The sequence below is a fragment of the Stegastes partitus genome, unplaced genomic scaffold (genome assembly GCF_000690725.1).
Source record: "Stegastes partitus isolate 25-593 unplaced genomic scaffold, Stegastes_partitus-1.0.2 Scaffold351, whole genome shotgun sequence".
NCBI classification, from domain to species: domain Eukaryota; kingdom Metazoa; phylum Chordata; class Actinopteri; family Pomacentridae; genus Stegastes; species Stegastes partitus.
Window position 1 is genome coordinate 358063 of NW_007578082.1, and position 14615 is coordinate 372677.

General features: G+C 44.3%; 1 protein-coding gene across 2 annotated transcripts in view; it reads left to right on the plus strand.

Annotated features, from left to right (window-relative positions):
- ralgapa2 (Ral GTPase activating protein catalytic subunit alpha 2) overlaps positions 1-13528 on the plus strand; it is a 102030-nt gene extending 88502 nt beyond the window's left edge. For both annotated transcript variants that reach the window (XM_008284193.1, XM_008284194.1), the window contains 2 exons: positions 4050-4171; positions 10750-13528. In XM_008284193.1, the coding sequence (XP_008282415.1) occupies positions 4050-4171; positions 10750-10901 (274 nt within the window). In that variant the 3' untranslated portion in view covers positions 10902-13528. The remainder of the gene's footprint in view (positions 1-4049; positions 4172-10749) is intronic.
- The last annotated feature ends 1087 nt before the right edge of the window (positions 13529-14615 follow it).

A 14615-nucleotide genomic window follows, 5' to 3' on the forward strand; every position in this document is an offset into this window, starting at 1 on the left:
GCCATCTGGACAGCACACATGCATATGTATACATATGTGCACACACCCACAGATGCATATGCATGTACACGTATGTTGACCCGTGTATGCATGCACACATGTCTGCACAGGTAGCTATCGTGGGACTCTGTCTGCGTCGTTGGGTGACACACCTGCACTTACTTGCTACACGCCAGCCATAAGTCACTGTCGTCGTCACCAGTAATGACAAAAGAAAGAGAGGGCAAGTCGGGGACAGGGTGAAAAAGGACTGTTCCTCTCAGACACATTATTGGATTGGATTTGTGCTTTTCTCTTTATAGCTACCACTCCCACCCCACCCTCATAACTCCATAACGACAACCTCCCTGCCTCCACATATCAGTCTCCTAACTAAAGTTGTTTTACATTAACTCAGACCTGGGAGGGTTTTTTTTCTCGTTACTATCCCAGTGGTTGCCACGCTCCATAGACACTACATTGGTTTCCCTCTCTTCTCCCTAATAAGAATGCAGCCGCTTGGAACGTAGGGGTTCCTTGGAAATTCCCAAAGTGGTGCAACATGCTCTCCTCCCACACACTTGCGTGTCTTGCTTGTCCGCCCAGTTCAGCTGTAAATGACAGTTATGTCAAGGGTGACTTGAGTTGCAGTCCATCTGTGGAAATGTAGACCTGTCTGAATTTTCCTTTTTATATTCCATCCCCGGCTTTATGAGATTTTTTTATGGCACAAAATATAGTTGAGCCTTCTGTGATACAGTAATACAGTTCATCAGGAAAGCTTTCATAGCAGGTAACATTTTCCGAAAGTGTAGTGTTTTATATGTTATCATCCACCTTTCCAGCCTCGCAGACATGAAGTATTTTCCAGGCAGTCATCAGCTGTAGCTTCAGCTTATGTTTTTCCCCAGAAGTAGGTCAGTGTCAGCGGGTTTGGTGTCCATGACATGGACATAGTCTTTGCGTCACTGTTCTGGACGTGTCCCTTGATTAAGTTACTCCATGGAGGTAGCAGCATCTGTGCATATGCAGGGGAACAAGCTGTGCCCATGGCTTAGTAATTAGAGACAAGCATAAAAATGAGAGAGTGCCAGAGAGAAAGCAAGATCACCCCTCACTGTGCATCAGGTCTGATTTCTGTGCAGCAATTTTTTTTTTTTTTACCCACAGATAGCATCGTACATTTACTTAAGTGAGCTGATTATGGCTCTCGCTTTCACTCATCTCCAAAATGCCTTTTATTAGTCTCCCTCCCTCACCACCTGTCTTTCACCGCCGCTGCCTGTCATATTTTCTCTCGTCTCTTGATAATTCTACACTATCTCTCTTCATTTTATTCTTTGAAGTTTTTTTTCTCACCCACTATAATCCATTTGTCTAACTTGGATAGAGGGCAGCGGAAGGAAGTAGTGGAGGAGAGGCGTGTGTCAGAGTCGGGGAGAGCGTCTGCTCCAGCTGGAGTCAATATTTGCTTTAGGAATCTCAATAACAGGCCTGCAGTCATCTGCATCTCTGATAATGGACAGCCATATGGCTCTGTTGACCCACGCTGTGCCGAGGTTCTCTCTCCCCATCCTTCCTTGTTTTTCATTTATCGGCTTCTTTCTAAGTTGTCTCATTTCTTTTCATCAAGTCCTTCCTTCCCCTATATTTTGTCCTCTACTTATCACCTCTCTGGGCACATTTTGTTCTTTTTACAAACATCCTTTCTCTCTATCTGTCATCCACAAAAACCTGGATATGACCCACCACACAGAGCTGTGACCCAAGTTACCATGGCAGCAGAGCGCGGGATGCCCACTCTTTGTCCAACACTGTTTCCAGCAAGTGACAGAAAACAGTGACGTTGCATGTCTGGCTATGACTGGAAGACAGATATTGAGTTCATGGGGGAACAGCGCTTACGTGCTTAAAGTCATGCTGCTCTCCTTCTCTTAAATGGAGGTGCTGGCCTTGTGGAGAATGGTCAGTTAGATGCAGTGTGTTAGTTGACATGTCCTACATCCCACTTGTTTTTCTTTAACTATTTTATTTTTCCCTCTTTCTTCACTTTTCCTACATGAGTTGGGAAATGTGAGCTTTTATTTCAATAGATTTCTTTGTGTCCAAATCTTTCTGTTTATCTAAGACTCTCATTTTGCAGAAATGAAAACAACCAAAACAGATCACGGTAGACTTTTAATGTTTGAATGTTCAGTGGAGTAGATGAAGTCTTTGATTCTGGAGAAAGATTGTTGATATTTAGATTGTTAGCAGCATGTTTAGCCAGATTTACCATCTCTTTCCCAAACTGTCCCCTTGACCTCATCTAACCCCTCCTCGTACTTTCCCCCGTGCAAAGGAACAAACGTGCATGAGCTCAAACGGACATGAGACATGCTGGAATCGTGCTGCGTGGATCAGTCTGAGTCACTTTGTTTTTTTCCCATTTACAGAGCCAGAGCTTCATATGAACACCTGATTTTTTTTCCTGCACACACAGATTGCACAGCTAGTGGACTGTAAGGAGATATTCACTGAATTTAACTGTATTAGATTGGAATCGCTGACTTTACCTTTAACTTTTTATATAGAACAAGTTGAGTATTTCTGTTATTTTCTCAGTAGCATTTATCTCGTACGTGTCAGAAAAATACTACTAATAATTTTTAATCTTTTTTGTTTGTTTGTTTTTACTGTCTTTCACTTTATCCTTTGTCTTATTCCGTGCATTTCTGTCTGACACTCTGAGCAGCTTGGCCGTCGTACCCTCTGGTGTGTCCCGGCTCAGGTGCCCGTCATCCCCGCTTTGCCACGGTTTCCCTCAAAGCCATTGGTCATGGCTGCCTTGGCCCCTGCTGTGGCGGCATGTGCCCACGGCAGGCCCCCTGCCCAGTCACTGTCTCGTCCTATCTATCTAACCCAGACCAGAGCCTCTCGGCCCAGTCCATCCTATCTCAGCTCAGCCTGGTACAGCCTTGGCGGCAGCAACAGCCTAGTGTCACTCCACCCTGGCAATCAGAATGAGATGAGGGGGAGGTGGGCATCAGCGTTCAGTAACCAGAGCTGTGTGTGTTTTAGAGCGAGAGTGCATGTATTTGTCAAGCAATTTGTCAGGTGTCGCCTGTGAAGGAAACATGGCCACAACAGACAGCTGAGAATAATCAGACTCATTCTCAAACATGGGCGCACACACACACACACACACACACACACACAGACACACACACACACACACACACTGCTAAATCTCAGAGTGCTTACTATCATTATGCCATCAGATAGACCTTTTTACTCCAATAGTTCCCTACACCATATTTTATCCAGCACTTGCCTCCATTCCACAACAGACTTAGCACGATATATCTATGATAATGATATGATAATGGCCATCAGAATGTTTTCCACCCTCACCCAGCAGCCATTTTGCAGGCTTTTTTTTATTTATTTATTTATTGGAGCTTTCCCATTTCAAATCCAGCCATCCATCCTGCATGCTGGCTGCCCAGGCCCCAGTCACTGCTTGTCACTCTGAATTTCAAATGGCTCCAATTTTCCCCCTGATGGCACGGAGAAGTGGCAGGCAGCACATCGGGGAGGGTGGTCCTAGACATGCTGCCTGCAGCAGGGGTTCTATTAGAGAGAAGAGAGGGACGAGAGGCAGGAGAGGAGAGGTTTTGAGCATCACGCCAGTAGTGATGTATTCTGTCTTTCTTTCTTTTTTTTTTTTTTTTATGATTATTTTGGAGACTGCGTTCTCATTTGGTGCTGTGTGGCATGGCTGATTGTTCCATCTTTGCTTCTGGCTGGGTTGCTGATGGTGGAGCTGTCCTGTCCGGTAAAGCCAGCTCTCACTCTCAAAGCTCACCCTCACAGCGTGGGCAGTGCAGCACTGAAAAAATGTAACTGTTGCGATTGTTTGTTCCTAACTGTTGAACTGTGCCATACATAAATTGATGTTTTTCTTCCTGAAATGTAATTATTTTATTAGAAATAATCAGTTAGATCACAGGTGAAGGCTTCACCCGTTGGCTTGTTGTTTTCTTCTCCCATATGCCATTATGTTTTCTCCTTTAACAACACCTAACCAGCTACGAGGAGCGAGCACTCTACTTGGAGGCCATTGTTCAGAACCACAGAGAGGTCATGACCTTTGAAGACTTTGCCTCACAGGTCTTCTCCCCCTCTCCTGGCTATCCGATAAGCGGGACAGGTGAGAAATGAACCACACTGCACCTCCATCCTCTTTCCACTCCATCTCTCTTTCTGTCTCTCCATTTCACTGCTGCTTCATTACTTTTTGGGCATTTTTTCCTCTCATGCCCTCTTCCCCTTTTCTTCATCATGTCTTTTCTTACCTCTCTTTAAATATCAGTCTTTTCTCCTCCTTCACAGCACACCTGTTTCCCCCCCTCTTTCGCCTCCTCCTTCACCCCCTCATTCTCTCCGCTCTTCTTCCACGCCCACGCTCACTGATGAATATCAAACGACGGGGCCCTGGCTCTTCACGCTGTCCGACCGACTTCAAACACTCTGCCTTCTCCACTTCCCCAAGCCCCACTCTCACTACTTTGTTCATCTCTTCTTTTTTTTTTTTTCTAACTGCATCTTTCCATGCAATTACTTTCCTATGAATATAAGCAGCCTTTTTAAATGGCAGTTGCAGAGTGTGTGTGTGTGTGTGTGTGCGCGTGCCTGCATGCATGTGTGTGTCTTCATGAGCTCATTCACCAACACTTAAGAGATCCGACCGACAAACAGCTCGCGGATGTCAGCACAGCACTCTTATCAGTGCGTGATGAATAGAATGGAAAACGTGTCTTATCTTGTTCTTCCTACTTGTACCAGCTCTGATCGATCTGCAACAGCACTGAAATCAATACAGGATTGCACTTTTCCACTCTATTGGATCCCGACACACGTTCTGTTTTGACAAGAACGGCGCTCCACAATACCACACCATAGATGTCTTGTCATTTTCAAATCTGTCAGGGCTTATATGTTTCCAAGCTGGTTTAGAGGGTATGCAATATTTCTGTCGTGTTATGTGAGCATGTGAAAATTAACTGTCTGCAATTTTTTTCTTTTCTTTTTGTTGTTTTTTTGTTTTTTGAGCGCCTACCTGTCTTATGTGTGTGTCGGACTTCAGATACTCAGACAGCAGGTGTGATATTCAGGCAGGCAAGAGGAGGTCAGCCGCATTACCATACTGTTGGGCCATCTCTCCTGCAGAGGTGTAAAATCTCCCCAGACTGACCTGTAGTCACCTCCTCTCATCCTCAGCACAAAAACAGCACACAGCGAAGATACAGGGGAGGGGGAGAGGAAAATCTTGTAGCTGCCCAAAGCTTGGTCCTTTATGTCTGTTAGCTGATGCTGTGGACTATTTCAGCCATAGATTCCTTTGTTGTGGCTGGTTAGAGAAATGTTAGAGAGGTTAGCCAGGACTGAAAATAGAACAGCATGGGATGCGTGCGGCGGCTAATGCAAGAGGCTGTCACATAATGAAGTCTATACGGTCGCTCATTCATTGTAAAAGGACAATTTGTATTTCTCCAGAATCTCTGTATGTTAACAGATTCATAGAATACGGTGAGGCTATGTGTGTGTCTGTCCATTCATGTGTTGTCCAGAACACATGTGCCTCGTGTAGGATGCTCTAACGCTGTTCTGCACAGCGTTGGAATAGTGCTGTTGAGTAATTTTACAAATTATCTTCAACAGAAAGCGGATTTTGACGCACTGGTCAATCCATGTTTTTAAAGCCTTCTTCAGAGAAAATCTATTTTTTTACCTTGTTAACATCCCATATTTTTAGATGCTTGAAGAAACAACATGAACTAATAAAGCAGTCGATGTCGTGGCTGAACTTTTCCGCCTTAAAACCACAACAGTCTCAAAAAAATAGAATCTGACTCGAGCATTTTTTATACGTAACAAACCTGAGAATCAATCCTGTCCACTTGCAGGGTGGGGCTTCCTGTGTCGTTTTTCTCCCCCAGAATCGGTTTTTGGTTCGAAACCATATTGCCAAAGTACTTCACCATCACAACTTGCCATTGTGTAGTTTAGAGTAGTTTTGCAGTGTTTGAGCAGAGCCACGGTCCAGTTGTGCTTGAGTTATGGATCGTGACCGAGAAAGGGTGATTGAAGATAGATGGAAGGACTTAAAAAATCTCCAAACTCTAGAGGAAGCAATGGTGTCAAAATACATCTAAACCATTTTATGATAGGAAGAAATTATAGTTATGGAAATAAAATTAAATACATAATTGTGATACACTGATGAGTTTTTTGGGGGTTAAATCTATGACTAGAGAGGAATTTTAAAACTTTTAAAAGCATTGTTCAAACCCATGGAAATGTGTGTCAGTTCTGTTGGACACCTAAAGCATCCAAACAAGGATAGATTTTGTCAGTGTAATTAAAAGCTGATGCTACATGATCTAGAATATTTGTTTATTGTATGAGTTGATAATTTCACTTTAAAATGCAGCAACATAGCTGTGCAAGGGCAGATACACACAAAATGTGCTATATATTAGGGACGGAACAGTTCATCAAACGCTGTCCACATTGCACAAGCTGCAGTTGTTTGATTATAATGCATCACAAAAATACCAAAATAAAAGTATTGTGGTGCTACAGAGATGGCCTGGCCTACAGAGCATGTGCACAAGATGCAAAGGAAACATGCTTGTTTGGTACACGTTAGAGGAAAAATGTTATAATCTTTATATTTGATTCATTCAGTGTGTATGCAAATCAGTCATATTGTTTTTTCTTTCCTAAATGAAAAAAGTTTAGGAGTCCTCTGTGACTACTGGGGCTTCAACAAGATAGACAAAATATGAGATCTGCAAAAAGTAAAACTTTTTTTTTTTTAATTTAAAATACACATTTTTAAAATTCCAAGTTGATTGGTTCAGCTTGTTTTTTTTTGTTCTTGTTTTTTATTGTTACTGTCAAAGAAAACCAACAAGTGTTTTCATGTGAGAAGCTGGAACCAGTGATAGTTCTGCATTTTTCTTTAGAAGTTATTGTTCCATCATCAAAATTGTTCCAGACTATTTGATATTTTAACTCTGGCAATACTCTCAGTTCCTGCAGTTACTGCTGTGTATTTTTCTCAATTCTCTTTGCCAAACAGTAGAGCTACTTCACTTCTTTTCAAAAACCATTAGCATGGTATGTGTGATGCTTCAGACCTCATACGCTGTATATGAAGCATCTCTTGTGTTGCTGTCTTCCATCGTGGCTGATCCTCTCCTATCTCATCAGACATATAGCTTCGATGTGGCTGTGATGGCTGGCTGACACTGCTGCTCATTCTCACCCTTCTCCGATGTGCTACAGCTCTCCCGTGTCTTTTGTTTGTGCAGGAGTGTCTGTGTGTGTGTGTGAGTGTGTGTGTGTTTATAAGCGAGTTTGTCCATCCATCTGCCTATCCGTCCATCCTGCTCTGGCTCCCATTGCTGCCACTAACATGTCATCCATGCTCCATGACAGCGTGCAGGCGTTGGCCGGGGATGGTTTGGGACATGGAGTACCCCTGGGCCAAACTGGACTGTAAGACTCTGCCTGCTTCCTCCACACTAGGCATGACGCCCCCCACCCCCCCCCAACCACATCCCGCTAACATCCATCCATTCATCTAGCTTCCTGTGAGCCCCTGCTATCATGAAATAACTAGAGGTTGCGCTTGATTTAGCCCTTTTGTAAATGCAGAAATGCAGAGCAGGTCTTGAATTTAAGTAGAGGTCCTGCATGCTAATTGCTAAATAAAGCGCTCCTGCAGTGTTTTACCAGTGTGCTGTGAGGCTTTCAAGCCCTCTCTTGTGAATCATCCATCTCTTTACCCTCTCGGCTAACCCCTCCGTAGCCCTCGTCCTCCGTGAATGTAGCCTCACTTTCAACCCTGCAACCTCCGTCCAGCATCAAGGCTTCCTGCATGAGCTAGTCCATCTGTCGTACGGACCCAAGACTTCCATCCTCAGTGCTGTGTAACACCTTTTTTTTTTTTTTTGTCATTTTGTGATCATTTGCTGTACTTTTTAAAATAAGCAACTGCACATGAAAAGAAAAACAATTCTCCTCTCTGGATAAAACTACATAAAAGCTCAACGTGACCCCCCAAGGTGCCCCAGCATCTTTTACTCTCTCACCCTAACCCTCTCTGCTCCTAACATTGGTGGTAAATGTTTCTCAGCCCGTTGTTTCCATGTGAACTGCCCGCCATCCGTGCTTCGGATTTCAAAAAAAAAAATGCTCTCGCTTTTGAAATCTGTGAATGGCGAAATTTGTCAGGCACCATCAGACATTGTGGTCGTCGAAGGCGTCCTCAGAGAAACAACACTTGTTGATTAACTCATCACCCAAATCAGTTAACCTTCTCTGACTTTTTCAAACCTCTCCAGTGACGACTAACCGCGACGCCGCACGCGCTGTCTGAGCGTCCGCCTCCACCCGCGAGACGCCAGGTTCCTCAGCAGCGTTGTGTTGTGTTCTGCTGTCGTATGGTGTGTGTCCACTGCTCTCTCACATGATGCTCTACTCTGTTTTTCCCTTTTAGATTAAAAATATCTTAAAGGTCCAAATACTGTATGTGGCGAAGGTAAGCCCCGAGTCAGACCGGAAGCTTGTTTTTTTGGGTCCAGCAGCCTACCTACCCTTCGCTCGATCACTCATCCTGGCTGTGTCGTCCCCCCCCTCCTCCTCCTTACAATCCCTCCTTTTTTCATTGAGTACTAACCAAGCTTTATTTACTGAGCGCTGTGACAAAGGGAAAGGGACAGAGAAACCAGGCTGTTTATTTGGGGGGGTGTCCTACTGTTTAGGCCAGGCTGGTAATTGAGAGTGATGCATGGTGGGGACAATTAGCACCTGACTAAGTAGCAGCATGAACAATACGGCTACACTTCTGGCCCTCGCTTCTGCATGTGGCGCGCCTTTATCTCTTCCCCCAGCAAACACTTTTCTCCTTTCTTTCTTTCCTTTTTTTTTTTTTTTTTCTCCCCTTCAATCCCTCCTACCCCTCCCTTCTCCTCATTTCCTCCTGTTGGAGTGTGCCTGTTTGCCTGGGGCAGACTCTGAGACTAACACCTGCCGCACTGGAAGACGTCTTTGTCATCTAAAGCCTTGTTTGAACTGCTGCAGTGGGGACCAATGGGATAGCAGGGCCATTTAAAGACTCTCTTTGTTTTCTTTCTCCCTCCGTCTCTCCGTTCTTCTTTTTCCATCTGAAATGAACCTTCACCGTAAGGCAGTCTCGGCCGAGCGAGGAGCGGAAGTTGCCGGCTTGTAATGATGATAATAATGACACATTAGCCTCTTCTGGATCTGGGTTATTTTTTCACTTAGTAACTTACTAGGAAAATTAATTCTTACATAAGACCATACAGTGAAGAACATTATTTCGAAACAGATGCAACCGCAGTCATTAAGTGCCTCAGTGGGAGCGATGACTGCGTGGAGCAGCGTGCTTTAATGGCTGCTAAACGAAAAGGGAAGTAGGTTGTGTGGGAGGTGAACTTTACCGCACTGTTTTTTTTTTTGTGTATATTACCTTTAATAGGTGGTTGCCTCCCTCTGGGCTAACATTAGAGTGGATGTTTAATTTGTAACACAAAGTGTTTACTGTAGGAATGAGTAGAAGAATACGGGAATGCAGAATTTGTTCCATCCATAAGGCCGCCCACATTTTTAGCCCAGCCCGTCCCTTTTTCTTTTTTTTTTTTTTTTTTTCATATTCATATGCAGATTCGAGAATCCACGTTCAGACCCCCCTCACCTCCCCTCCAGCCCGCTCACAATACACACACCCAGCGTTTCATCCGCAGCCCAGCCTCCTCTCCCAGTGAGCCGCGGCCCTGGATGCTGCCGGTGTCCACTGTGCTGCTGAGTGTCTGTTACTCCAGCCATCTGCCATTCCTTTTAGCCGCTGCAACTTGAGATGCCTCCGAAAAAATGGCAGGAAATAAAAGGATAGGAAAGAAAATAGGCAACCAGATGCCATCTCAACAAAGCAGAAAAGTTGTTTAAACTCGAGGCATGGGGGCCGAGGGGGGAGGAGGAAGGAGGGAGGGGAGGAGGGCCCCGTAGCTGGGGTTTGGTCAGGGGGCACAGCGAGGAAGTCGACGTTCACAATACTTGATTGTCCTCGCCAGCGTTTCATGCCCACCTCCCAGCTTATTGCTGTTTGCCATCCCGTAATCATTGATGTGAAGTTTTTGTGGAAAAGGACAATGTTTGACAATGGGAAGGCTCCACATGTTCACAACAAGAGCATAATGTGTAATTTTATTTTCATTCAAAGCATTCTGCTGTCACACTGTGAACTGAATACTTTTTTTTTTTTTTTTTTTTTAGCCACAAAGGTTGCCTCTCGTTTTTTTTTCTTTTTATATCATATAAGCATCTGGAATTGGGAATGAAGGTGGCTTCTCTTTTAACAAGCTTTGCTCCTCTACAGCATGTGAACAAGGCATGTATGCACCGTCTTGATTCTAATGGATTCAGGAGTAGAATTAATTCAAATCCTAACACTTGGTTTTTGGTTGTTTTTTTACAGTTTGCATTGTAACTTTTGTGAATGTTGGTGAAAATCCTATGAACTGGATAATCTTGGTTTTGGGAGCAGCCACATGCATGACAAAGCATGCCGGGATATACAACAATCAAACAAAGCCCAATGAGCCCCTTGGCTGCCACGTCTAACCATCTCCGTTTCTCTCCATCATGTTTTTTTCTTTCCCGTCTCTCTCTGCCTCCATCTCTCTTTCTCTCTATCAGGGTCCTTCACCGGCAGCACGAGCACCGAAGCCGGGAACACGACGACGGACTCGGCCGACCAGGTGTCTCCCACGATGCCCCGTGCCACAAAGAACAGAGTTTCCGGAAAACTCCGCCGATCAGCCAGCGCTATAAGCAAATCCTCCAACTGAGCTCTTCAAACCCGTCCCCCTTTTCCCAGAGTGCAGCCTTTAATCTCTTCTCGAAGAACCTCACACACTCAGCCGTGACTGCAAGAGTTGTTTTTTTTTTGTTGGCGTGTTTTTGTTTTCCTTCTGTGTTTTATTTCTCGTCATAAAAAAACATGTAACTGGAGCATATTGCAATTTTTAATTTATGTGGCAATCGTTGATTTTTGTTCGATACATTTCAGTTTCTTGTGGTGTTTAATCGAGATGGACTTGAGACTAAGCTATTTATGTTCATCCTGGTGGTTTCAGCGTAAGAACGAGCAGCATAGGAAGACTGGACCGAGAAGTCTTAAAAGCAACCTGTGATGTAAATGTCATTTTTATTCTCCTTTTTCTAGTGCACTGTGGACGCGCTAGAAAAAACACTTGGAGTTCTTACTATAGTAAGGGTATGGGAGGCTGCTTTACCCTGTTTCTGCATCTCATCTATCTCCACCTGCATTATAACTAAGCACTGAATGACGCAGCTGTAAAAGACATCATGCTCAAACTGCACAAGAGATTGGTTCCCGTTTATAAATGTGTCTGCCTTTTGTACCTCTTCTTTTTGCGTCGACCACGGCCTTTCTGTGTCAAAGATAGCACTTGAGTTAGCGACAGAATGATGCTGAAGATCCTGGACAGTAGCACCAGTTTGGACTGATTTTCCCACAGTGGAAAGGAGAGAAAACTCTTGATACATAGGGAATGCCTGTCCTCGAGGATCCATACTCGCTGCACAGACTCCAGAGTCCATGTAGCAGTCGGAGGCTTTTTAATTGTTTTGAACCCAGAGTGGACAATCAATGACGTCTTTCTAACTTAAGCTGAAACTAAATTTGTTTCCTTTTTTTTTTTCTTCACCGCTCTCATTTTCCTTTTTAAATGAATTCCAATGGATTGTGTCATGATTTGATTTATGCAACTCTGCTGGAATGAGAAAAGACTGCGTTTGTAATTGTTTTCTGATGTCGTTAACATAGGCTCATGTCCGGTAATTGAATAAGTTCCTCCTGTCTCTTTCCTCTGCTATCAGTTTCCCTGTCCTGCGAAGCGAAGACATCGACATTCCAACGTTCCCAACCGACCATTGTTTTTTTTTTTGTTTGTTTTTTTGCACTCGCTCTCATCAGTTAGCATTGAATGTGTCTCTTGGTTCTCAGATGTAAATCGCTTTAAATTTTATTTGTTGATGTCTGTTTGCTAGATGTATATAGAGAGGACTATTTGATGAATTATTATTTTTTGCTGTTGTGTTGTACTTATGTGTTCATGTGCTGTTTAGAGGAAAAATGCCGCCAGAGCCTCAGGTGAATCTTAACTCCATGCACTGGTGTGTGTGTGTTTGCGTGTGTGTTTGTGTGCATGTGTGTGAGTTTGTGGGGGAGCTTCTCCTAGTGCCTGTCTGTCCTCTTAGATGATGTCCCGCATCACCTCCGCACCCCATAATCACATTTACCTCCGCCGTGCGAGACAAACCGCGGCTGCCCTGCATCTCATCTCCTCGTTAGCCGTCTTAAACAAAGCGTTTCTTCCTCCCCTTTGCGCCTCTAAAGGTCAGTGTCTCGTGCTTCCCACAAAAAAAACAACAACAGATGGATTTGGAATTACGGGGTTCTCTGTTTAGTCTTCACTTATTGGCGGTGCCCCGTCTTTATCTGTGAATGGAATCGAGTGGCACCAACTCCTCCTCCTCTTTTCCCATGATCCCCCTCTCCCACCGTTGCCGCCTCCTGAGGCTGCAGGAGGGGAGGCTGGGTTTTAGGTGGCATGCCAGAGCTGAACTCTCTACAGCCCTCCTAGCAACAGCCAGGCCCTCACTCCTGCAACCTGCCCGCTCGGGTTGTCATGGTAGCCAGGTGTCGTCCTCCCTCCCTCCCTACCACCACCCACCCCTCCACACACACACTATAGACTCACACCCTCTGAGGGCTCCACCCAAGCTGCAACACTATCCCCATCTGTTGCACTACTATGCCTTACTTTCCCCCATGCTCCTCTGTCATTCTTTCTCACATCTCACCTCCTTTTTTGTTTGTTCATTCCCCGAGCAGAATATGGGGAGTCCAAACAGCAGGAGGATTGACAGATCTGTTTCTGTGCTTTTTTTTTTGTTTGTTTTTTTGAAGAATGTATAGATTTATAGGCCTGGATCACATCTATGGTTTTTATTTCCCCCCCCCCCAAAGCCACTTGAAGGAACCACCCAGGATGTCGATCTTAAAGATTGTAGGTTATAGAAAATGTCTGTCCAAGGGGTTTGTGCTCCCTTTTTTTTGGTGGCTTAGGAGGCGTTAGTTCGGACCAAGACTTGTATGTCTTATACGCGTGAAGAAAACGAGCTAGTCTTAGTCTGTTATTTCTTTCTTCTGGTTTTAGAAATCCTTGTACATTGTGTCAAATTTGAGGGCGCCGTTGCCCTCCGACTCTAAATATATTAATGCCTGTAATATAATCTTTGTATAAGAGAAAGAGGAAAAAAAAAAAAAGCTTGAAAATTTCATCATTACTTGTCAACATATCAAAACTGTTTTTAATGACCGAAGTCCTGCTATCTTTATTAGAAATGTGAAAATTGAAACATTTCATTAAATCAATTTGAAATTCTACACCTGGTTCGTTGTTTTCTCTCTCAGCTATCTGATGTGTGAGAGATTTGAAGCAGTGAGTTTTATCAGTGTGTGTGTGTGTGTGTGTGTGTGTGTGTGTCTGTGTCTGTGTGTGTGTGTGTGTGTGCTGTTACCATGGGCTGTCTGACCCCGGCCCGGCCACGCTAACAGCAGCAGCAGCAGCAGTAGGGGTAACCTGACCCTCCTCCCATCTGTCTCCCCTGCTGCTCAGCCCTGCTTACAGGAGGCCGGCATAATGGAGCCTCACCAGGAGGTACAGGTGCAATGGTTGTAGCACCTACGGGTGCCCCGGCTCTCCTCGGCCACATAAAGACGCCACAAAGGCACTTGACCGTAATTGGAGTCTTAAAACTGTGTGTGTGTAAGAAAGAAAACCTAATGTTGCCTCATTTTCACTGTGGCTCTGCAGTGTTTGCCTCAGTCGTTGACTCTGAGATAAGTTACCACAGAACAGGCTGACATTGTGATTACTGCCAAATTGTATTATTTCATGTGTTACACTGCTGGCTGTAGTCAATTTTCACTCTTCAAGTATCTCTCTGTCTTGATATTGTCACTGTTTGCCTCAAGGGGGAGTGACACTCATTAAAAAAAATAAAAAAAAGTTGTTCTCTTTGCAGAGCTGCGCAGTATTAATAAGCAGAAGAAGCAAGAAAAGAGACCAAAGTTAGTGTAAAGGTGAGATTTATTTATTTTATTTTATTATTTTTTTGTAGCATGAGGTTTATTAAGACTTCCAGTTAAGTTTCTCCCCCAGTGATGGAGGTCAGCTCTGTGCTGACGCTGAATTACAACTAACTTAATGCTTTATGGCTCCTGCAGGTCAGATATGAAGCCAGCTGTGCCCCGATGCGTCCTAAATCACCTGAAAACCAACTAAAATCGAGCTGTGTGAGTTTTCCAAAGCAGACAGATGTTTTACAGCTGCAGAGGTGAGCTCTGATCCACCACCTCTTTGTCCCCCTGTCATGTCCTGACATGGTATTAAGGAGGGAATTTATGATTAGGCCCTAAGTGCTTCTCTATGGCAGCGAAAAGGCGTCTATTGAGCCACTGCGGCAATGAT